Source organism: Leucopleurus acutus (assembly GCF_964270905.1).
Source record: "Leucopleurus acutus genome assembly, chromosome: 4".
Lineage (NCBI taxonomy): Eukaryota > Metazoa > Chordata > Mammalia > Artiodactyla > Delphinidae > Leucopleurus > Leucopleurus acutus.
Genome location: NC_139146.1, coordinates 112,514,523 through 112,540,294, shown reverse-complemented (window position 1 = coordinate 112,540,294; position 25,772 = coordinate 112,514,523). Strand labels below are relative to the sequence as shown.

At 34.8% G+C, this 25,772-nt stretch overlaps 1 protein-coding gene across 5 annotated transcripts in view; it reads left to right on the top strand.

The window, feature by feature from the left end:
• Nucleotides 1–25,772, top strand: part of CNOT6L (CCR4-NOT transcription complex subunit 6 like) — a 120,286-nt gene that overhangs the window by 44,224 nt on the left and 50,290 nt on the right. For all 5 annotated transcript variants that reach the window (XM_082837601.1, XM_082837598.1, XM_082837602.1 and 2 more), the window contains exons 2-4: nt 3,620–3,741; nt 6,165–6,351; nt 7,681–7,766. In XM_082837601.1, the coding sequence (XP_082693727.1) occupies nt 3,620–3,741; nt 6,165–6,351; nt 7,681–7,766 (395 nt within the window). The remainder of the gene's footprint in view (nt 1–3,619; nt 3,742–6,164; nt 6,352–7,680; nt 7,767–25,772) is intronic.

Sequence of the window (25,772 nt, the reverse complement as noted above, 5' to 3'; positions counted from 1 at the left end):
TATTTACAGTTTTGGAAACTCCAAGGTAAATTTTTTAAGGCAAAGTAGCCCTAGTGTTACATACAGTGTTGCTTTGCAGCTAAAAAAAGATTGGAATACATTTTCCATGAAGTCAGTATTTTACAGGTTTACGTGAAGTTTTTGCTTAATTATACAGAAGACTGAGAACTAAATTAACGAAAATCTTCACTGTAAGTAGTAATTAATCATCCTTCAGTTACAGAGATTAAGACTTGTTTACTTTCAGGATAGTTCATAGAAACTAAGAAGTAGGAGATAATCAGGTTGTTTTTCCAGGACTGACGGTTGCTCTCAGAAATTTTGCCCTAGAATCTGAGGGGGCTGCGTTGGTGATAAAATGAGATTCAAGGAATGGAGTGGAGAGGATGGTAGGTTCAAAGAAGCTTATGTAGTCAGTATTTGGGGAGCTATGTGGAGTATTTTTCATAGTGTCAAAATGGGGTTTGAAGACTGGAAGTTAAAAAGGCTGTGTTGTGAAGGGGCTTTTAGTTTACTTTGTTATGTGATCAGGATCCCCAATATAAATTAGGTTGATATAATGGGAGGATCTTTGGTGTATAGCAGGAACTGATGTAAGATATTGCAGAAATTAGAAACTCTTGGAAAAAACAATTAAAAAACCTCCCTCTTCATCAATTTGATAAAGAAGATAGGAAAAGGAAATTAGCTGCTAGGCTTTACAAAATAAAACATTTCTCTTTCTTGGATGAAAAGTGTCAATCCAGTATTTAAGCCTTGGACTGACCTATATCTTAGACTGTTGAGAAAGCACATTAACAGTGTAAATTACGTTTGAATTATTATTTTATATATTTATTTTAAATTAGGTTTTTATGGTATGTCTCCAGGATGGAAGGTTGATGCTGAGGAACTGAGAGGGAAGATAAAGCTGAATAGGAGTATTCAATAATACCAGTTTCCTAAATTTGAGCTAAGTTTTTAGTAGCATGCTTGAAAACCTGATGTTTGGGACAGTAGTGATCACCAGATCTATAGACTCTACTAAATTACTTAGTTAATGCAAATGAAAAGTGTTTTAACTTCAGTTAGACTATCCAAATTTAGTTTCATTTTGAAGGATTAAGTGACTTGTATTTTTATTGACTTCCTAATCAAATCCAAAGGAGACCTTTGACCCCTAATATAGCAGTATTAGTATTACTTTGGTTTTTACATATTATAGACACTGGTAAACATTTTATGGATATGTTTTGCAGGAACAGATTTTATAAATTTTATTGGACCTACAAAGATGGAGACTTATGAAAAATTAAAGAAAAAGAAATATAGTTCTTATATAGTAGCTGTTTTAGAGATTAGCATTAGTGGGCCAGAAGAGATGATGATGATTAATCTCCTATCTAGATTTTGTAAATATTTAGGGAAATTGAACATGTGGATTAATGACCATTTCATGAGATTAATTTTTAGAAGAGCATTGACTGTTAATTGGGAAAGGTGAGAGGAAGATGGTAGTTTTTAGGATTATAAAGCATATATGATCATTCCACAAATACATATTCAGTGCCTACTATGTGGTAGGAACTGTATAGAGTTATAAAAAGGATATACCTCCACACAGAAACAACTTATTGTCCCCTTAAATAACACACCATCTAGTGGGAGCCATGATTAAAACTGTCAAATTAAGTTGACCTGTGCACTATATTTTATAAGAGTGATTTAAAATTAATGAAACATAGTTTTTGCAAATGTCACAGTCTTAGTTTTTTATTCATTCTCATTGTAGATGATGGATTTGTAGCATGTCTTTGGATCTGAATCTGTTTCATTTGGTTTTGCTTTAACTTGTGTTTTTGTAGAATCTTATATTAGTGTGCAGGAGTACCCACAGAGACACGTGTACCTTATGGTGCATAGTAGAAATTCTGAAAACCTTGTTACCTAAAAATTTTATATTCAGAAATAATTTACATAGGCCAAAAGTGGTAAAAATCAAGCTTTTCCTGAGGAAAATGATCATACTCTTTGTGCTGTGTGAAGATCCGGGACATTTATGGAAAATAAAATATGTTTCAGTATCACCCAGTTGTGTGATAAGGTTAGAGCAGAAGAGCTTAACCTGGAAATTTGGAAGCTAATTACTGTTAACAGATGAAAAAATCTGGAAAACTTTCTCTTTGCCCCTTTTAGTAAATAGGAAGGAATGACTGTTTTCCCTTCCGCAATATGAGGACAAATTATGGTATGGGAAATTTTGATTGTATTCTTTTCTAGCTTTGATTCCTTGATACATGATAGAATACTTCCTATTTTTCTTTGTTCTCTTTATGTAACAAATTTCAGACCATCTGAAAGTAACTCTTACATTGAGATAGAACTTCTAAACTACTTAGAAACACTCCCAGTTTTAGGCAGTTGGTTTTCGTGTGTGTCTGTATGTCTCTGTGTTAAAATATGAGCAAAGAACCAACTATAAATACTATGAGGGTATTTACTGATAGCATGCAGGAGTTTAATTAGGTTCAGGATTTTGTAATTTGCTATTCTTGTTAGATCTGAACGGGATTTCATTTTCTGCCAATTACCGAGCAGTAACTCTTGTATTAGACCTCTTGAATGATTACTTTTATGGCCATTTGTCATCTGATTCATACATTGCATTCTTGAGGAGTTTATGTCTAGCTGGTCATCACTGATGATTGTTCAGTGATTATTTTGGCAGTTAACTGAAGAAAACTGTTTAATATTAGTTTCAATTAGGGTGGCCATGTAACTCATGATCCAAATTGGACACTTTTGGGAGTGAAGAAGTGTTATCAATAATTACCTAAGAATAACAGATATAAACCAAGACTGGTCCTTGCAAACCAAGATACATGATAATCTTAATTAGATGCTTTTGATTGCAAGCAACAAAACATAAACTAGTAGTTTAAACAATAAGTAAAATAGATTGACTTGTATATCCAAAAAGCCCAGTATTTGAGAGTGCTACAGGCGTGGTTTGGTGAGGACTCTGGCTTTGTTTCTCTATTTTCTCATCTTTGACTGCTACGGCTGGCTTTCCTTATAGTTGGATGCTTGCCAACAATAGCTGGGGCTGTATTCTTTTTCATTTATGACCAGCAGGAGAGAGAAGCCTGCTCCTCCCATAAACATAAAATGAGTCTTAAGCCTAGTGATTATTAAATATTTCTGAACTAATCTCTGTGACAAGGGGAATGTCATGTGCTAATTGTCTTAGATATGGAATATCTGAATATCACTGAGACGAGGAGGATAGGATTACTCTGATTCTCTTAGACCAGTCAGAGTCCATTCAGGAAACTTGCATAGGGTCAGTCTGTCTTGGGAAGCAAGGCAGCTAAATGAAGGGGAAGGGGTGCAATGGATGTTTGGGAAGCAATCACCATGTTTTCTGTGAAGTCCAGTGTCCCTGCTTCTTTGCATTTTTCCTGAGACATCTCTTACTGAGTACCTGCAATAGCCTAGCATACTTCAGATGTGTTTTCCTTCTAGTGAGAATTTAGTAGTAGCCTGGCAAGGGGGGAGAAGAAGAAAATTTACCATCTCATTTTTCTTTCTCTCTTTTTTTTCTATTAGATTATAATTGTTGATTTTTTTTCCCTTGCAGACTAATAGGGATGCCAAAGGAAAAATATGACCCTCCAGATCCTCGCAGAATTTATACCATCATGTCAGCAGAGGAGGTAGCCAATGGGAAAAAATCTCACTGGGCAGAATTAGAAATCTCGGGTGAGTGGAATCTGAAATATTTAATCTGGGCTATAATAGCAATGATGAACAAGAGTTGAGTGTTATACTTATTTCTTTGCTGTACATTTTTAATTAGATGAATTAATTGAGAAAATACAAGATGCTGAGGCACTAGTGTTTAACTTATTGATTTATCTGTGACTAAATATCTTTGTTCCCATTCTTTCTTTTGAGATTAATACTGTGGGCCACAGTTGGCATCTAAAATTGAAGGCATTGGGAGTTCAGTTTCTAAGTAAAACTAGGTTCTTTGATATAATAGATTTTGTTTTGGCTATTGCAGAGTAATCATTTTTGCAAATTGATATCTTTGTCGTCCTCCTATCATCCCATTGTTGGTAGAATGGGAAACCTAGAAGCTGTTTATTCTATAAATTACATGTTTAGGAGTTGTTAAAACAGAATCTGATTCCTAAACACTCATAACCAGTCTAATAGTGAGCAAAACATCAGACAAACTGAAGGACATTCCACAAAATTCCTAGCTAGTAATCCTCAAAATTGTCAAGGTCATGAAAAACAAGGAAAGACTGTGAAACTGTCACAGATGAGAGAAGACTAAGGAGACATGATGACTAAATGCAAAAAATATGATCTTCCAGATCCTCGAACAAAAAGGTGTAAAAACTGGTGAAATTCAAATAAAGTCTATAAATTAGTTATCTTCGAACAAAAGGGTGTAAAAACTGGTGAAATCAAATAAAGTCTATAAATTAGTTAATATTGACACTACGTACCAATCTTGGTTTCCTAGTTTTGACAAATGTACCATGGTAATATAAGATGCTGGTACTAGGGGCAACTGGACGAGGGGGATATAGGAACTGTATTATCTTGGTAGCTTTTCTGTAGATCTAAAATTATCACAAACTTAAAAGTTTATTAAAAATAAAATATAAGTACAGTTTTTCTTTTATGAATTGATACAATACAGATTATATTTAGAATGTAATTTTTTCCCCAGTAAGCTTTCGTTTGGAAGAGTTAAACGCATATTATGGTGTCAATAGCAAGAAATACCTGTATCTTTAGCTAAAAGGTGGTGGTTAGGTGATTGATAATTTAAAAAAAATGAATATGAGCAAATCCTATTAGGTTAACCCAGGGATTCTCAACTTGGCACTATTGACACTTAGGGCTGGACAGTTCTTTGTGGTTGGGAGTGGTTGTGTGCATGTCGGATGTTTAGCAGCATTCCTGGCCACTACCCACTAGATGCCAGTAGCACCCCTCTAGTTTTGACAACCAAAAATGTCTCCAGATTGCTAAAGTCCCTTGGGGAGCAGTATTGCCCCTGGTTGAGAACCATTCGGTTAAACCCTGGGTAAAACTAAAATAAGTTTCTTTTTTACTAGAGCCTCTTTTCACTTGAAACCTTTGTTTCCTATTAAAATGCAAAATCCTAATTGGCACTTAAAGCCTGATTATAGACAGCATGAAGGAACCTGTGAACCCTGAACAGAAGATCTAAGTTCGAGTCTACTGCTTGATAGCCATATGAAAAATAACATTTCCCTATTGAGACTTTTTGCCGTCTCTACCTTCCACTGCTCTTTTAATCAATATCTGTTAGCATTTTACTTTGGTAAAGTTTTCGAAGTCTCTTCATTTAAGTTTATTGTTAAGATAACATCACATTTTACAGAAGCTGAAGCTATGTGATTTGTTTAGGCTTATATGGCTAACAAATGGTAAAAATCAGGACTGTGAATCAAGTCTTCTTTTTCCAGTACATGTTCTAACATAGCTGTCAGATGCTGACTGATAGGTAAAGCTTAATGAGTGACTATTTCCTTGAGTGTGTTGCACTTAAATGCAAAATCTTAAACCAGAGTTATTAATGTATAATTGAAATATGAGAAGGCTGGGGAAGATGTCTCCTTTGGGAGTAAAATGGTTTTCCCGGCGGCTAATCTAAGGTTGGTTCTAAATCATAGCAATTACTCCTGTCTATTTAAAGTTTGTGGACTAATTCAGGCCCTAGATATAGATAAACCTTGCACTATTAATTTTCACGAAGTATGTGAGAAGTGCTTTTGTGAGGATCATAACTTAGAGAAAAAAAATTCAGGACTGTTCTACTACAAAAGCTCAATTCAGCCCCATGCTTTCTCCTTGAGACCATGTGATCACCCTGACTCCAAGGGTCTCCTCATTATGCCACATCTTATTTAATACATGGAAGATTCATGAGAAAGAATAGTTGTCGGAAAAAAGTGGCATGAAATTAAAGAAGGACCAGGTGTGTTTGGAAGCAATCAAGTAGCATTAAATATAAAATTAAAATGCCAGAGTCACAATATCTGTATGTATTTGTGGGCTCTTCTCCCACTTTTTAGTCCTTGTAGTTCAGTCTTTGTCTTGGGCCTAGAAGTTTAATGCATCAATATTTTGCCTTTTAGGTAGAGTGCGGAGCTTAAGTACATCACTTTGGTCATTGACACACTTGACAGCACTGCACCTAAATGACAATTACCTTAGTCGCATTCCACCTGATATTGCCAAGCTTCATAATCTGGTTTACCTGGATCTGTCATCCAATAAACTCAGAAGTTTACCAGCAGAACTAGGAAACATGGTGTCTCTCAGGTGAGGAAATATAAATGTGGCTCACTGTATAAAATTCTAAATTTACCAAATAAGAATATTATGGAAGGTTACTCATCTTACAGTAGGATTTCCATATGTATGTGAAAGTTAAATGATATAAATTGTCTAAGCAGAGTGCTTGAGTTGGGCTCCATTGAACTCTTCTTTTCCTTTCTTCCTTTAAATTTGGAGGTTTCTGGCTAGAAATGTGCTTGTATGACCAATTTCTTTTGACAGACTTGAGGTGGGATAGGGCTATAAAATACCTAAGTCTCGCTTTACACTCAAGTGACAAATCTCATCAGAATTAATTGGGGCTAGACTAGTCTAGACTAATGAGAAATAATTGGGAAAATGATTTGTTTATAAGTAAAGGTTTTAGAAACATCTATTTTATAAGGCAAGTTATGCTTATATATTACAACTCCTTAAGGAAATCTTAAAACCTGATAATAAATGGATTTATTTCTAGTCTTTCAGGATTCTTTAAGAAATTTCTTCATAGGAGAAAATTGTATAGGAATCTTGAGACCTTGTATAAATGTTCCCAATGAAAACAAGGATCGCTTTTCTACCTTATCTGCTGAATAGTAATGTTAAAAAATTGCCATCACATGTTTAAAATTAAATATTTAATATCATTTAAAAATCTTGTCCTTTGCCATCCCCTTACTGTGTGTTTTTTATACTTTTTAGTCATTTATTTTATACATTTTGGTCATTAATTAATTACAAGGGCTGTTTATTTTTTCTGTAGTCTGCCCAAAATTTCACAATCATAAATCAGATCTTACCTGTGCTATCCTATTTATACTATCCTATGCTTTATTTTTAATGTTTATATTCTGTGTCAATGATTGTTGTATCTTGAAGTGATAATAGTTGTATTGTTATAAAAATTGATACAGGGAATTGGCTACTATAGTTAAATCCTGAAGTTTATTTTAAAAAGATTACTTTTTTCTATGAATGAGACTAGGTTCAAGGATATCTGCTGTCTTTGGGTACATAAAATATGTGTCACTCTGATTTGCATCTGAGAGGCATTTTGGGTGAGAGAGAAAAGGGAGCATATTTAGTCTGAGAATGACATACAGTTCCTATACCTTTAACTTTAATCTGTGCTAGAGAATGAGTAAATCATAGAAACACTGTTAATAATTGTGGCAGTTACAACATTTTTGGATGAATGTAGAGAAATATACCCTGAATGTAGACATCACTCATGTTATGTTAGAAGGCAGGTTAAGAACAACGACTGTAGATATTAATAAAGTTTGATATATTAAACTAAAACAGTTTTTGTGTTTTTTTTTTTTAAAAAAACAGGGAATTGCTTTTAAATAACAATCTGTTACGGGTTTTGCCTTATGAACTTGGTCGGCTCTTCCAGCTACAAACTCTAGGTTTGAAAGGTGAGTGATTTTTTAAAAATGATAGCATTAGCACTCAGCATTGAGGTTTTCTTAGCCTTTTAAAGACCATTTTGGTTACAATTAGGCCAGGTTTTAGTATAATTTCGAGAATGTAACTATACATTACTCTTGAAAGAAAAGTGGTTCTTCTCTATCAAATTGAACTTCACGATTTCAACAAGCTGCCATCATTTTAACAAACTTGTATGGGGGAAATTTCGGAATTTTTTGTTTTGTTTTGTTTTTATATTTTACTGAAATTTCTTAGAGGAGATAGTTTAAATTAACATTTAGCACTGTAGTTTTTTTTCCCATTTTTTAAAAAAATTGAAAACAGTGATGTAACATAATGAATTTTAACCTCAGCCAGAATGTCTGGTTTTGATAGAGTAGATAGCATTGGCATATTAGGTTTATAAGAGGGAAAACATTACAGTAAAAATGAGCTATGTCTAATAAGTGTAGTTATTGTAAATAGTGTATTAATCCAAAATGCATGTTCCTCTGATGATATCATCTCAGTTTGGAATGAAAGTCATACTCAAATCACATAAATACTGAGATTTGTATATTTTTCTCTTATAGCATAGCATAAGAAGAAGGGTTTATTTTGAATGCAGAGGACTAAATACAGATTTACTCTATTGGTTAAACATTTTCCGTGCTAATGAGGAGGGAACATTAAAGCCTTATAAAGTATACACTTTCATATGTTTTATTTTCCTTCTTCAAAGACTACTGAGTCTCATGAACGTGTTGTTTGCGTTTGCTTAAATCATATAGTGGCGCATTAAGAAAGAAGCTTGAATAAGAGTGGTAAGATTGCTGACATTATTTGTTGAAATGACAAAAGTGGTGTTAGGCTTCCTTATACAGTTAACCCTTCGTAAGTTGGATAATTACATGAATGGTCTAACTCTTGTGATTTTAGGTTCTTTGTAGGAATTTACTGATGCTTTTTATCATGTATGAATTAGACATATGGGGAATACTTTTTATCTAAAGTATTTTCTTGAGGATTAACCCACGGCATTTGAAATTTAACTGTTGGGACATTTCGCCTTTTTCTCTGTGTGCTAAATCTTATTCTTGTAAATGTAGCTGAAACAGCCATCCAGCTAGAGTTGGAATGGGGGCAGGTCTGTTCATGCCTATTAAAAAGTATGGAATGGTTGTCATTTTTATAATCTTAGATTTCAGAATTCACACTTTTCATACTGATTATAATAAATTGTATATTTTTTGTCTCCAAGGATAACCATTGTTTCTTACTTTCAACATCAATCAGAACAGCTGTTTTCCTCCTCCTAATCTTGATGGAGAGCATGTCAATGACAAATGAATACCTTGGTATTGAACCCAGTTGGACTTACCCTTCATACCACATAACATTCCTGGAAAAGCAAATATTATATATCTTACTGTTTGATAACTCTATTCCATGTTATCTCATATAGAGACATGTTCTCTGGGCTTCCCTGGTGGTGCAGTGGTTGAGAGTCCGCTTGCCGATGCAGGGGACACAGGTTCGTGCCCTGGTCCAGGAAGATCCCACATGCCACGGAGCGGCTGGGCCCATGAGCCATGGCCGCTGAGCCTGCACGTCCGGAGCCTGTGCTCCGCAATGGGAGAGGCCACAACAGTGAGAGGCCTGCATACCGCAAAAAAAAAAATAGAAAAAAGAGACATGTTCTCAGAAAATTTAGCTTAGTATCAACTGAATGAATCTTTCTGAATATCCTTTATCTCCTGGGTTCTTCATTTTGTTTTACTAGTTAAAATGTTAGCCTTCCAAACTACTGTCTTTGGTTGGACATTGATTCTAGTGTCCCTTGTCTACTGATGATTCACATTTGTTAAAATCTCACTTTAGACTTTCAAATCAGGCACCAGCTCTGCTTTACCAGCTGTAACTTAGCTTTGTCCATGCCTATGGATAAATTCCTTTTCATTAAACTTCAATTTAAATTCAATATAAATACCTATCTGCAGGCTTTCCTCTTCTGTGAGAATTTGTTTTTCTGGCAGTGCTATTTTATGTTCAGGTGATCAGTACAGAAGAGCAGAGACCTTTTAGAAATGAAAGAAAGCCAGAGCCCTCCCTGCCATCTTTCAAAACTTTAAGGTGGTAAAAACAGGATTGATTTTATGAAGGAGTTGAAGGAATAAAATGATCCTAATGAATGGTTGCTTTATATTCTTAGGAAGGTAAAACTTGAAATAATTTCTTAATCAGTTTTAATAACCACATAGTGGTACTTTGTGCCCAAAAAAAGGGGGAGGGAGTAGAGTGGAGCACTTAAAATAGCACTGTGATATATTTAAAAGAAACAATGAAAATGGATTGCCTCTAAGATTCCATTTTGTCTTGAAACCAGAAAAAGGAGTGCCTTTCTTCCATTTCCTGTCTTCCTCTGAAACATAGATACTGAAATTTTGATAATGAATTTGATCATCCTGGCTCAACAAGTTAATTTTTAGAAATGCTATTTTGAGACTTGAGGAATATGTGTGTTGGGTAGGGTATTTGAAGAGTTAGAATAAGAAGGCCAATTTAAAAACTACAAACATGGCCAGTCCAGGAAGTTGGAAATGTTCTTTTAAGTCACTTAAAAGAAAAATCCAAACTGTATTAGTTTTATGGAAGAAAAGGTGTAAGTGAAAGCAATTCTCATATAGTTATTTTTAAATAGTTTAGAATTCATGTCCTAAGGTATAAAGCAATACTTTCTCTGACATATGGGCCAAACAGTTGTCCTCAGGCATTAAACATTGATGTCCCCAAATAATAAAAACTTTAGAACTTCAGTAATTGTGAAGATTTCTAGCTTCCTTCTAAGAATTACTTATCTCCCTTAAAATAAAATGGACCATGGCAGTTGAAGATTCTTTTACTATGTAAACTTTTTAATTCATGAAATATATCATAATATACAAAGAGTAACATTTTAAAGAAAATAATACAATAAGTAACTACACACCCATTATCTAACGTTCTCAGTACCTTTTTAAAAAATGCATTTAAAAATCCGATTGCCACTCATATAGGAGGCAAAGTACTTTCTTCTGTATTATATAATGAGTTTCTGGAAATCAGTAAATAAAAGACAGTCTATTAGAGAGCATATTAATAATTCATATAAGAGGATTTACAAATGGCTGTAAAATTAGAAAGTTGATCAACATTATATAATAATAACAATGCAAATTGAGACTATACTCAATTTTTACCTATCAGATTGGATGAATTCCAAAAATTTGATAAACTAACTGTTGGTGAGATTATTGGGAAATAGGCACAATCAAACCTTGTTGGTGTAGATCCCCTGTATCTTTTAAGTTTCCTGTGTGCCTTTTCTTGATTACATCTTCATCACTTCTCCCAGAGGTTATTACTGTCCTAAATTCTGTTAGTTTTCTTTCGGTCATCCAACAGGTATTGATGAGCACATACTATGTGCCAGATACTGAGCTTATATATGTATCTGTTAAGGGTGTTTTAACCTTTATATAAATGGAATCCTACTGAATGTAATTTTCTGTGACTTGGTTTTATTTGACTTTATGTATTTACGATTCATACATTTATGCATTCGTGTAATTGTAGTTAATCTGTTTCATTGCTGTGTTGTATTCTGTTATATGAATATGCTGTAATTCATTCTACTATAGATATTTAGATTGTTTCCACCTTTTTTTGACTACTATAAGCAATGTAGCCATGAACATTCTTGTACATGTCTCCTGATAGAGTTCCTAGGAATGGAATTGTTGGGTTATAGAAAGAAGCTTATACATTCTTAGGTTTATTAGGTAATGCCATAATATTTTACAAAGTAGCTGTTCTAAAATATACTCCCGAAAGTAATACAGGTGCCATTTTTCTGTCTTCTTCCCAACACTTACTTAGTATTGTCAGATTTTTAAAGTTTTGCCAGTTATTAAGTGTGAAACAGTTTCTAGTCCTACTCTTAATTTACATTTTCCTAATTGATAATAAAACTGAGAATCTTTTCATATATGTATTGGCCATGTTTATTCTCTGAAATTGCTATTGATATCTTTTGCTTATTTTCACTTGGAATTTTTAACTTTTGTCTATTTTGTATTGTAAATGTCTTCTTCCACTCTGGCTTTTCTTTCTGTTTTCTTTGTTGGTATTGTTTAATGAATAGATTTTATTTATTTTTTTTTTGCGGTACGCGGGCCTCTCACTGTTGTGGCCTCTCCCGTTGCGGAGCACAGGCTCCGGACGCGCAGGCTTAGCAGCCGTGGCTTATGGGCCCAGCTGCTCCACGGCATGTGGGATCTTCCCGGACCGGGGCACGAACCCGTGTCCCCTGCAATGGCAGGTGGACTCTCAACAACTGCGCCACCAGGGAAGCCCTTGATTTTTTTTTATTGTAGTTGAATTTAAAATTCTTTTCTTTTGTGACTAGTGCATCTTATGTTTTATTAAAGAAATCCTGCCCTACCCCAGTCATAAATAGTTTTTCTATATTATCTCTTAAAAGTTGTTGTAAAGTTTTGCTTTTCATAGTTAATTCTTTCATTCATTTGGAGTTGATTTTTTAATATGGTATGAGAGGTCTGATTTTGGGAGGGATCTCATTTTGTCTTTTCCTTGTGAATAACCAGTTGTCTCAACATCATTTAATGACTAGTTTTCCCTTTTCCCACTGATCAGCAAAGTCACCTCTCTCATATATCAGCAGTGTGTAGTAGGCTTGTTTTGGGATCTCCATTCCCTATACCCAGCAGTCAGTTTGTCTCACCTTGCACTGATTACTACATTGTCATAATTGTTACTATGGCTTTATATTAAGATTTGATATCTCTTTTGGGAAGTCCCTTTATATTTTACTTTTGCAATGTTTTGGCAGTTTGGGTGCCTTGAATCTTCCTCATACATAAGAAACAGCTTGTTAAGTTTCACAAAAAATGCTGTTGGGACTTTGGAACTGCATTGAATGTCTGGATCAATTTAAGAAAAATTGACATGTTAATTACATTGAGTCTTCCTATCCATGAATTTGTGCATTCTCCCCATTTGTTTAGATCTTATTTAATGTCTTTGAATAAAATTTTATAACTTTCTGCACACTGTTCAGGCATATCTTTTGTAGATTTGTTTCTAGATACTTTATAAGTTTTTTTGTTCCTCTTATAAACCATGTCTTTTTTAAGTTGCTTTTTCTGCCTGTTTGCTGTTGGGGTATACGAATTACCATTAAAAAGAAAAAAGATCCTTTTTTTTTTTTTGCGGTACGCGGGCCTCTCACTGTTGTGGCCTCTCCCGTTGCGGAGCACAGGCTCCAGACGCGCAGGCTCAGTGGCCATGGCTCACGGGCCCAGCCGCTCCGCAGCATGTGGGATCCTCCTGGACCGGGGCACGAACCCGTGTCCCCTGCATCGGCAGGCGGACTCTCAACCACTGCGCCACCAGGGAAGCCCAGAAAAAAGATCTTATAGTAAGCCTTCTTGGCTAAATTCTCATTCTTCCTAAAAGTTTGTTTACAAATTCTTTAGGTATTGTATGCAGATAATGATTTCATCTGCTGATAAAGACTTTGTTCCTTTCAAATTCTTATAATTTCTTTTCCTTATTGTAATGTACTGGCATGTTTAATACAATATTGAATAGAAGCATTAATACTGGGCATGCTTCTAATCACAATTTTAAAGGAAATGTTTCCAATATTTTTCCATTAAGAATATTTGCTCTATATTTTTGGTAAAAAGTTTTTAGGTTCTAGAAGTTTCCTTCTATTTCTACCTTGCTAATCCTTATTTGGGTGCTGAATTTTATTAAATGCTTTTCTTCATCTATTGAGATGATTACATTATTTTCTCATTTCATATATTGAAGTGGTAAATTATATGTAAGCGTCCCCCCAACCTGCCCCTTTAAACCACACTTGTATTCCTGAGGTAAACCCAACTTGGTGCTTTTATACACTGCTGGATTTATTTTGATAGTGTTTGTCAAGAACTGTTAAGGCTCTGAGATTTTACCCTATTACAAGCTAATAAGTTAGCCAATTATTGCTTCATGGATAATGGTAGAAGACATGAGACTCTTGGGTCAGAGACAAAGAACGTTATCACTCAAGCAACAAGGTGGACCCAGACACATGCTGTATACACAAAGAATTTGCATTGCAATTGAGTAATCTAAGTCCAAAGGTGCAGCACTTTTCAAGCAAGCAGCAAATATTGTAGCTAGCTGCAAAAAAAACAAAACAAAACAACTAATCCTGATTCTCCAGGGGTACAAAGAGTTATATGGAAGTATTGCTCTGGTTGCCTTGACCTGTTTAGTTCCCTATTTAACTAGCTATAGAAACTGCTCAGTATCAAGAGACAGATAAGTCTCAGAATCTGTTGCACTCACAAAGAATGAAGGGTGGAAGCACAGGGACCCTGATGGACTGCCTTTCACAATAACTTCTTAAAGGAATTTTTCATGTATGTTCATGAATAAGATAGACATGTGTTCTTACTGTTCTTACTCAGTTTTCTCAAAGAGTTTGTACAATATTGAATTAATCTGTTCCTTGAAATTTTGGTGGAACAAGACTATAAAACTACCATTGCCTGGTGGAACTATCACCTCAATGTATTTGTAGTTATAAGAATCATTGAGTCTTTCTAATTGCTGATGAGTCAGTTTTTTTGGACTGTATCTGTAATATTGGAATTTTTCAGCTTTTTAAAGTTTTCAAATTTGCATAAAAATGTTCATAATATTCTCTTGATATATTTTTAGACTCTTGTTTATATTACCCCCTTCTTCATTAGTAAGATTATTTGTGCTTTCTATCTTTTTTTCTGATTTAGTCTCCCCAGAGATTTGTCAGTTATGTTCTTTTCAGTGAGTCAGTATTGGCTTTTATTTTTAAAAAACTGGTTTGTTTCTGTTTTTCTTTATTCTGTTTTGTTTGGATTTATTATAGTTTTTTTCCTTTTTTCTCTTTTTAAGTTGGATATATGGCTTATTCATATTTAGATTTCCTTATTTTTAAATAAATATAAGCAGTTAAGGCCATAAATTTTTTTGGCAAGACTATAAATTTATTTGGCATCCCATGATTTTGATATGAAATATTCTCATCATTTTTGCCTAAGTATTATTAATATAGGTTATCATATCTTCTTTGACTCATCAGTTATTTAAAATTTCCATGCACGTGTGATTTTAAATTTACCTTTCTTTATTGTTAAATTTAAACTTAATTGCATTATAGGCTGTTAGGGTAACCTGTATGAACAAGTTCTTTTACATTTGTTGATTCCTGCTTTATGGGCTGGTATGTGATCAATTTTTATAAATGTTTTACTGCATCTGAAAAGAGTATTGTTTCTCTAATTGTTAGGTACAGATCTATATGTTTCTCCATTAGATCAAATTTGTTAGCTGTGTTCCTCATATTTTCTGTATCTTTATAAATTTTGACTGTTTGCTCTTTTAATAATTAAGGTATATATGCTAAAATTTCCATTTAAATGCTGAATTTGTTCATTTCCCCATGTAGTTCAGTCAGCTTTTGCTTATAGCCTTTGAGTTTATTTTATTAGGTATACCAACTATGCCTATATATTGCTATACCTTCTGGTAAATTGAACCTGATATTAGGTCATGAGCCTCCTGTTAGGGTTTTCATCTTACGATCTTTTTTGTCTCATATAGCTATGCAAGTTTTCTTTTGGTTAATGTTTGTATAATACATCTTTTCTCCTTTGTTTACTTTCAACCTTTCTGTGTACTTATGCTTAGGTGTGTCTCTTACAAAAAGTATATAACTGGTCTTTGTTTTTAATCCAGTCTGACTTTATTTTAATGTGTGGGTTCAGACCAATTGCCTTACCTCTATTGCAATTATTGATATTTTTGTCTGGTTGCCATCCTACTTTTTGATTCCATTCTTTGTGTGATTTTTTGTTTTCTTTTTGCCTTTCTAAAAACAGATTTCCCCCCCCTTGTTTGTTTCTTGATCTCTATACTTCTGTTGGTGTGGGATTTGTACATTCTATTTCTGGACTCTCAGTGGTCACTCTTGAAATTATACTTTGAATATATTTTTGAAAAATTAAATTTTTAGCAACTTTTTTACTGAACTATATGTATGTAGTAAAATTGACCTCTTTGTTGACAGGACATTCACATTTGGTGAATGTTGACAGATGCATGCAGTTGCATAACCACCACTACAATTGAGAAATAGAACTGTTCTGTCACCCTCCAGAATTCATTTGTGTTCATTGAAGTCAACACCTTGTCCCACTCTTAGCCCTTGGCAACTACTTTTCCAGAATGTCATATATAGAAACATAGTATGTAGCCTTTTGAGTCTGGATTCTTTCATTTAACATAATGTATTTGAGGTTCATCCATCTTGTGTATTTCAGTAGGTCATTTCTGTTGCCGAGTAGTATCCGATTGTGTGGATATACCACCGATTTTTATCTATTCACAAGTTGAAGGACATTTGGGTTGTTTCCAGTTATGAGTGATTAAGAATAAAGGCACTGTAAACATTTGTATAGATTTCTGTGTGAAGTAAGTTTTATTTTACTTGGGTAAATGCCTAGGACTGGAACTGCCAGGTGGTATGGTAAGTGTATGTTGGACTTCATAAGAAACTGCCAGACTGTTTGTCTAATAATCCAACATAGTGGATTTATCATTTTGTATTCCTGCCAAAAATATGAGAGAGTTTTAGTTGGCTCTGCATCCTTGTCAGTACTTCTTGGTATTATCAATTTTTTTTAAAAAATTTTTCATTCTAGTAGGATGTAATATCATTGTGGTTTAGCTTGTCATTTCTCTAATGAGTAATTATACTTTTCATGTGTTTATTTGCCATCTGTATGTCTTCGTTGGTGAAGGAAGTATTTATTCACATCTTTTGCCTAGTTTTATTATTGAGTTGCTTTTTTTCTAATTACTGAGATTTTGAGAGTTTATTATATGTTTTGGATTCAAGTCCTTTTTTTTTTTTTTTTTTTTTTTGCGGTACGCGGGCCTCTCACTGTTGTGGCCTCTCCCGTTGCGGAGCACAGGCTCCAGACGCGCAGGCTCAGCGGCCATGGCTCATGGGCCCAGCCGTTCCACGGCATGTGGGATCTTCCCGGACCGGGGCACGAACCCGTGTCTCCTGCATCGGCAGGCGGGCTCTCAACCACTGTGCCACCAGGGAAGCCCTCAAGTCCTTTTTAAAGTATGTTTTGCAGATATTTTCTCCCAGTCTGTGGCTTGTATGTTTATTTTCTTTACAGGGCCTTTTAAAGAGCAATTTTCCATTTTGATGCGGTCCCATTTATCACTTGTTTTCATCTGTGGATTATGTCTTTGGTGTATTTACCAAATACACCGAAGATGTATTTACCTCACCCAAGTACATCTAAGATATATCTACCTCACCCAAGTACATGAAGGTTTTCTTCTAGAAATTTTATAATTAGGTTTTTCATATAGGTCTGTGGTCTGTTTTAAGTTAATTTTTGTAAATATGGTACAAAGTTAGTTCTTTTGCATATGTACATCCAGTCATTCCAAGCACTATTTGTTGAAAAGATGATGCTTTCCACGTGGATTTTCTTGCAACTTTGTCAAAATTCATTAGACCCAAATTTACGTGGGTGGGTCTACTGCTAGATACATAAACTGTCCGCTGATCTATGCCAATACCAAAATGTTTGATTGTTGCAGTTTTGTGGTAAGCCCTGAGATTATATAGTATGTGTTCTCCAACTCTGTAGTTATTTTTCAAAATTGTGTTGACACCTCTAAATGCTTTGCATTTCCATATAAGTTTTAGAATCAGATTATGATTTTTGCAAAATATCCTGCTAGATTTTTTATTTGAATTGTATTGAATATGTAGATCAGTTTGGAGGAAGAATCAGTTTGTTAATCTTGAGACTTAATACTGAGTCTTCCAATCTGTGAATACAGTGTACCTCTCTATTTATGCAGGTCTTCTTTATTTTTTTTGATGTTTTGTAGTTTTCAGCATGCAGATCTTGCAAATATTTTGCTAGATTTATATATTGTTGCTGGATTTGCTACTTATTTGATATTTGATGCTATTGTAAATGATACTACTTTTAAAATTTCCAGTTATTCATTGATATTTTATAGAACTAAAACACAATTCATTTAAAAGTATATTGACCTTGTCCCTTGCAACATTTGTAAACTTATTACTTCTAGGAACTTTTACAACCTTTTAATCTGTGAATAGAGACCTTTTCATTTCTTCCTTTCCTTATTTTTTGCCTTATCACACTGGCAAGGACAATATTAAATAGAAGTGATGACAGTGCATGTCCTTGCCCTGTTCTTAACTTTAGGGAGAAAGTGTTCAGTCTTTCACCATGAATTATATCAACTGCAAGTTTTTTGGTGCTTTTTCAGGTTAAATAAATTTTCCTTCTATTTCTTCACTTTTGCTGAGGATTTTTGTCATTGATGCAAGTTGAATTTGGTCAGATACTTTCTCTGCAACTGTTGAAATGATAACTTTTCTTCTTTACTTTGTTTATATGCTGATTTACATTGGTGGTTTTTCATTAATAATCAGACTTCTATCAAGAGGTAGAACTCACCTTCTATTCCCATTTTAAATACCACTTAGCCATAATGTATTTTGTTTTTAATATATTACTGGATTTGCTAGTATTTTGTTGAGGATTTATACATTTATGATTGTAAGGCATTCTGTAGTATTTTTTTACAGTGTTTTTGTCTAGCTTGATAAGGATACTACTGACTTCGTAAAATGAGTTGGAAAGTGTTACTAACAGTTCTATTTTCTTGAAGCATTTCCATTTGTATTATTTCTTTCTTATATTATTGGTAGTATTTTCCAGTAAAACTATATGGGCCTGAAATTTTCTTTGTTGAAAGTTTTTAACTACTAATTCAGTTTCTTTCATTGATATAAGACATTGAGGTTATCCCTGTCTTAGTGTAGCTACTTCAACTCTCTTTTGGTTACTGTTTGCATGTCATACCTTTTTCTGTGCTTTTACTTTCTATCTATTTATGTCTTTGATCTATAGTGTCTCTCTTCTGGATAGCATATAATGAATCATGTTTAATTATTCATTCTGCTAATCTCTGCTTTTTTAATCAGAGTTTAATCCACTTACATTTAATGTATTTGCTGATAAAGTAGGATTCACGTCAGTCATTTTGCTATTTGTTTTCTGTATGTGTTATGTCCTTTTTGTTCCACTGTTCCTCAATTAATGCCTTCTCTTGTGCTAAATGGATATTTTCCAGTGTACAGTTTAATTCCCTTGTTTCTTTTACTATGTTATTTTGAGTTATTTTCTTAGTGGTTACCCTGAGGATTATAATCAACATCTTAGTTTACAGCAATCTAATTTGGATCAATGGCAATTTAGTTTCAATAATATAAAAGAACTTTGCACCTGTAACTCCATTCACTTCTCTTTTATGCTGTTATCTTTACAAATATCATCTTTTTACATTGTGTGCCCATCGACATAGATTTATAATTATTGCTGTGTGCAGTTATCTCATATCAGGAGAAAAAAATTAAAAACAAAAATTACATTTATACTGTCTTTTATATGTGCTATGTAGAGTACCTTTACTGGTACTCTTGATTTTTCATATGGATTCAAGTTACTGTTCTGTGTCCTTTCATTTCAGCTAGAGGAATCTCTTTAGTATTTCCTGCAGGGTTGGTCTGCTAGTGAGAAACTCTGTTTGTTTATTTGGTAATGTCTTAGTATCCCCTTTATTTTGGAAGGATATTTTTGCTGGATATAGAATTCTTGATTGATAGTTTTTGTTTTTTGTTTCTTTTTCCCCTTTCAGTACTTTGAATATGTTATTCTACTGCCTTTTGGCCTCCATGGTTTCTGATGAGAAACCAGCTGTTAATCTTATTTTGAGAGTCTGTATACCATGAGTCACTTCTGTCTTAGAGCTTTCAAGATTCTCTTTCTGTCTTTGACTTTGCACAGTTTTATTATAATTTGTCCAAGAGTGGATCTCACTTACATTTTATTTTACTTGGAGTTTATTGAGCTTCTTCTATTAATGCTTTCCATTAAATTTGGGCTCTTTTGACCATTTTTTCTTTACATTTTTTTCTTGTTCTTTTTTCTCTCCTCTTCTGGGACTCCCATTTTGCATATGTTGGTACACTTGTTGTCTGATAGATCTCTGAGCTCTGTTAATTTTTCTTCATTCTTTTTTCTTTTCTTCAGGCTGTGTAACTTCAACTAACCTCTCTTCAGGGTCACAGATCTTTTCTTCTACCTGTTCAATACTGCTCTTGAGCCCTTCTAGTGATTTTGTTTCGTTTTGTTTTATAATTTCTATTTGGCTCCTTTTTATAATTTCGGTTTCTTTTTTGATATTCTCTGTTTGGTGAGATATCATTCTCATACTTCATTTTAATTCTTTAGACATGGTTTTCTTCAGCTCTTTAAGCATATTAAAATACTGGATTTTCAAAGTGTTTTCTATTAAGTCCTTGGGTACAATTTTTATTGTTCTTAGGGACAGTTTTTATTGATGGCTCTTCTCCGTTTGTATGGGACATACTCTCTTGTTTCTTTGTATGTTTCATAGGGTTTTTTTTGTTAAGAACTGGACATTTAAAATAATGCAGCAACTTTGGAATTAGACTCTCTCCCCTTCCCAGGGTTGTCTGTTGTTGCTGCTTGTTTTATTTGTTGCTTGTTGCTTTAGTGACTTTTCAGAACTAATTCTGTAAATTTTGTATGCTTTGTCATGTGTGGCCATTGAAGCCTTTTTATTCAGTTTATGGTCAGCTAATGGTTGGACAGAGATTTCCTTAACTGCCTGTAACCAGTAAGTCTCCCACTCCTGGCCAAGTGGCTTGGTGTGTGTTTTGGGGCTCACCTTCATTACTCAGTCAAGAAGTTTATAACTCCGCCTTGTCCTTCACTTCCTTCATTGCAAAGCCTCAAGGTCAGACAGAGGTGAGAGCTTAGGCTATTTTTAGGTCTTTCCTAAGCATGTGCATAGGCCTCCATGTCCATATGACCTTCTAGAGTCCCAGGAGTATGTCAGAGCTTTTTGGACCACGTACTGACATCTCATTCCCAAGTTTTTCCTTTTAAGCTTTTTGGTTAGTCAGTTGTTTGCCCCAGCTGTTTCCATGACCTTGGACACCTACAAATTTAAAACATTTTCCAGTAATAGTTTCCTCCTTCCCCTCCAGGAAGAAGTCTTTTAACGCTATGCAAGAGTAGAGGAACCACCACACAGGTCAGATAATGACTAGTGTTTGTGAATGAGGCTTTGAGAGTGCTCCAGCTCAGTTTTGGTTGCTCCAGTGGTTGCCAAGCTGCCCTGGCAATGAGGGACCAGGAGAAGGTTTAAAACTCCACAAATCACTGTCCTTTTTTTCTTGAATAAATACCCCCTGGGTTGCCGTAATCATTTAGTTAATTTCCAGAGTTCTGACATAGTTGAGTCTGCAATTTTTGCTAGCTTTTTTGGGTTTTGTTACTGCTTTTGTGGAGGGGCAAAATTTTGGAGTTCTTCTCTGCCATTTTTGCTGTTCTCCATTTCTTTTTGAGGTGTGGTAGTTTCTGTCTTAGAAGGAACTTATTCATTTCTTCTAAGTTGTTGAATTTATGCACATAAATATTTTTTAATATTCTCTATCCTTTTAATGTATCAAGGGCTGTTCCATCTTTCGTTTTTTATGTTTATAGTTTGTGTCTTTTTGTCCTGGTCAAAGAGAGGTTTGTCAATTTTATTGCCTCTTTCAAAGTACCATCTTTTGGGTTCAGTAGTAATCTGTTGTTTTCCTATTTTAGATTTTATAGATTTGGGCTCTTTATTAGTTCCTTCCTTTTGGTTTCTTTGGGGGTGTATTTGCTCTTCTATTTTTTAGATTCTTAATATGGAGGTTAGGTCACTGATTTTAGATTTTTCTAATATAAGCGTTTGATACTATAAATTTTCCTCTAAACACTGATTTAGTTGTATCAAAGTACTTGGGGATTTTCCAGACGTCTGTCTGTTGTCAATTTCTAGTTTTGTTATGGTCAGATAGGATGCTTTGTGTGATTTCATTTCATTTAAATATGCTATAGTTTGTTTCCTGGCCCAAAGTATGGTCTCTCTTGGTGAATATTCATGTGTATTTGAAAAGAATGTATATCTTCCTGTTTTTCAGTAGAGTATTATGTAGATATCAGTTAGTTGTTTAACAGTGTTGTCAGGGTCTTCTTGATCTTTGTTGATTTTCTGTCTACTTTTTATATTGGTGCCTGGTAGAGGAGTATTAAAGTCTCAAATACCATCTTGCAACTCTTTAGAGATATTATTCTACTGTATTGTTACTGTACTGTATTCTGTTGTTAATGAATTTTGTTGGCATTCTCATATTTTTTTCTTTAGAAGTAATTGATCCTTTTTCCCTGTCTGGTTTTAAAGTCTTGTATTTGCCATTAGCATTCGCTAGTTTGCAGTACAATGTAAAATGAAAGTTTTCGTAAACTTCTTTGTATATGTTGTGCTTCTTGTATCAGTTTATTCAATTTTTAAAAAGTTAGCTTTTGAAAGTTTGCAGCCTTTTTCTTTTTGAATATTGCCTCTCTCATTTCTTCTCTCTCTCTAATCTCCTTCTGGCTAGGAGTCGGAATGTGTTTACTGTTTATTCCATCTGTGTGTCAGAGTCTAAAATTTCCTTTCATATCCTTGTTTTTGTCGCCTCTGTTATCCTTGGGTTTTCCCAGAGACTCTTTAGCTAGGGTCTGAGGCTTGCAGTTCTTGACCTCTAACCCTTTGTTATATAGGAGCTCTATTGATGTGATGAAGTGTGAAGGAGAAGAAGAGTCCTCTAGTCCTATGATTAGGTCTCAGTCTTTTGGTGAGTCTGAGTTGGGTATCCTCCCTCCCCACACACTAGAGGGGGCTGGAGTGGGATAAGAGAAATATTGGGTTGGTTAGGCTTTGGTAAAACCCCACTTGGTTGTACTCTGGTAAAATGGTTTCCCTTGTGGGCAGAATTGGTTAAGGAGAACATTACTTTCCCTCTCCCCTAACAGAAGCACAGGGGGATTTTTCTCCAGTATTTATAGTGAGAACCCAGTAGGACCCTGGGGAGTAAAACGCACCGAAGTGTGGGGCCCTGCTTGTGTTCAGGACAGCAGTTTGCCCTGTGACCTCAGTTGTGGAGGTGGGAGTGACAACTTCCAGTCTCTTTACACGTCAGACCAGAAACCAAAGTACTGTTCTCTCTTTCTAGAGCTCCAATTCAATGTATATTAAGATTTCTTGTTCTAACTCCCATATTTTTATTGTCTCATATTTTACATTTTCTTGATGCTCAGTGATGCATTCTGGGTAATTTCTTTGAATATAGTTTTCCTGTTCACTTATTTTATTTTCAGCTGTACGTCATCTACTGCCTAACTCACTCATGTTTTTTTCCCCTAGTACTTTATTGAATTATAATTACATACAGTAAAAAACCCAAATACTTAAGTATGCTGCTTGACTAATTTTGACAAAAGTAACTGCCTAACTCAAGATGTAGAATATTTCCATCAACCCAGGAAGTTTCTTTTTCCCACTTTCAAGTCAGTTGGAAGCTACTAACCAGATTTTCACCATAGTTGTACTATTTTACACTTTCATCAGCAACTTCTGAGAGTTCCAGGTACTTCACATTCTTTCTAACCACTTCGTTGGTCATTGCATTTTAATTTTAGCTATTCTGATTGGTGTGTGTTGCATTAAAGCTTTTTTTTCACATCTATTGGAGTACAGTTGCTTTACAATGGTGTGTTAGTTTCTGCTTTATAACAAAGTGAATCAGTTATACATATACATATGTCCCCATTATCTCTTCCCTCTTGCGTCTCCCTCCCTCCCACCCTCCCTTTCCCAACCGTCCAGGCGGTCACAAAGCACCGAGCTGATCTCCCTGTGCTATGCGGCTGCTTCCCACTAGCTATCTACCTTACGTTTGGTAGTGTATATATATCCATGCCTCTCTCTCACTTTGTCACAGATTACCCTTCCCCCTCCCCATATCCTCAAGTCCATTCTCTAGTAGGTCTGTGTCTTTATTCCTGTCTTACCCCTAGGTTCTTCATGACATTTTTTTCTTAAATTCCATATATATGTGTTAGTATACGGTATTTGTCTTTCTCTTTCTGACTTACTTCACTCTGTATGACAGACTCTAGGTCTATCCACCTCATTACAAATAGCTCAATTTCGTTTCTTTTTATGGCTGAGTAATAGTCCATTGTATATATGTGCCACATCTTCTTTATCCATTCATCTGATGATGGGCTCTTAGGTTGTTTCCATCTCCGGGCTATTGTAAATAGAGCTGCAGTGAACATTTTGGTACATGACTCTTTTTGAATTATGGTTTTCTCAGGGTATATGCCCAGTAGTGGGATTGCTGGGTCGTATGGTAGTTCTACTTGTAGTTTTTTAAGGAACCTCCATAGTGTTCTCCATAGTGGCTGTACTAATTCACATTCCCACCAGCAGTGCAAGAGTGATCCCTTTTCTCCACACCCTCTCCAGCATTTATTGTTTCTAGATTTTTTGATGATGGCCATTCTGACTGGTGTGAGATGATATCTCATTGTAGTTTTGATCTGCATTTCTCTAATGATTAATGATGTTGAGCATTCTTTCATGTGTTTGTTGGCAGTCTGTATATCTTCTTTGGAGAAATGTCTATTTAGGTCTTCTGCCCATTTTTGGATTGCGTTGTTTGTTTTTTTGTTACTGAGCTGCATGAGCTGCTTGTAAATTTTGGAAATTAATCCTTTCTCAGTTGCTTCATTTACAAGTATTTTCTCCCATTCTGACGGTTTACTTTTGGTCTTGTTTATGGTTTCCTTTGCTGTGCAAAAGCTTTTAAGTTTCATTAGGTCCCATTTGTTTAGTTTTGTTTTTATTTCCATCTCTCTAGGAGGTGGGTCAAAAAGGATCTTGCTGTGACTTATGTCATAGAGTATTCTGCCTATGTTTTCCACTAAGAGTTCTATAGTATCTGGCCTTACATTTAGGTCTTTAATCCATTTTGAGTTTATTTTTGTATATGGTGTTAGGGAGTGTTCTAATTTCATTCTTTTACATGTAGCTGTCCAGTTTTCCCAGCACCACATACGGAAGAGGCTGTCTTTTTTCCATTGTATATTCTTGCCTCCTTTATCAAAAATAAGGTGACCATATGTGCATGGGTTTATCTCTGGGCTTTCTATCCTTTTCCATTGATCTATGTTTCTGTTTTTGTGCCAGTACCATACTGTCCTGATTACTGTAGCTTTGTAGTATAGTCTGAAGCCAGGAGCCTGATTCCTCCAACTCCGTTTTTCTTTCTCAAGATTGCTTTGGCTATTCGGGATCTTTTGTGTTTCCATACAAATTGTGAAATTTTTTGTTCTAGTTCTGTGAAAAATGCCATTGGTAGTTTGACAGGGATTGCACTGAATCTGTAGATTGCTTTGGGTAGTATAGTCGTTTTCACAATGTTGATGGTTCCAATCCAAGAACATGGTATATCTCTCCAACTGTTCGTTATCACCTTTAATTTCTTTCATCACTGTCTTATAGTTTTCTGCATACACACACGTCTTTTGCCTCTCTAGGTAGGTTTATTTGTAGGTATTTTATTCTTTTTGTTGCAATAGTAAATGGGAGTGTTTCCTTAATTTCACTGTCAGATTTTTCATCATTAGTGTATAGGAAGGCAGGAGATTTCTGTGCATTAATTTTGTATCCTGCAACTTTACCAAATTCATTGATTAGCTCTAGTAGTTTTCTGATAGCATCTTTAGGATTCTCTATGTATAGTATCATGTCATCTGCAAACAGTGACAGCTTTACTTCTTCTTTTCTGATTTGGATTCCTTTTATTTCCTTTTCTTCTGTGATTGCTGTGGCTAAAACTTCCAAAACTATGTTGAATAATAGTGGTGAGAGTGGGCAACCTTGTCTTGTTCCTGATCTTA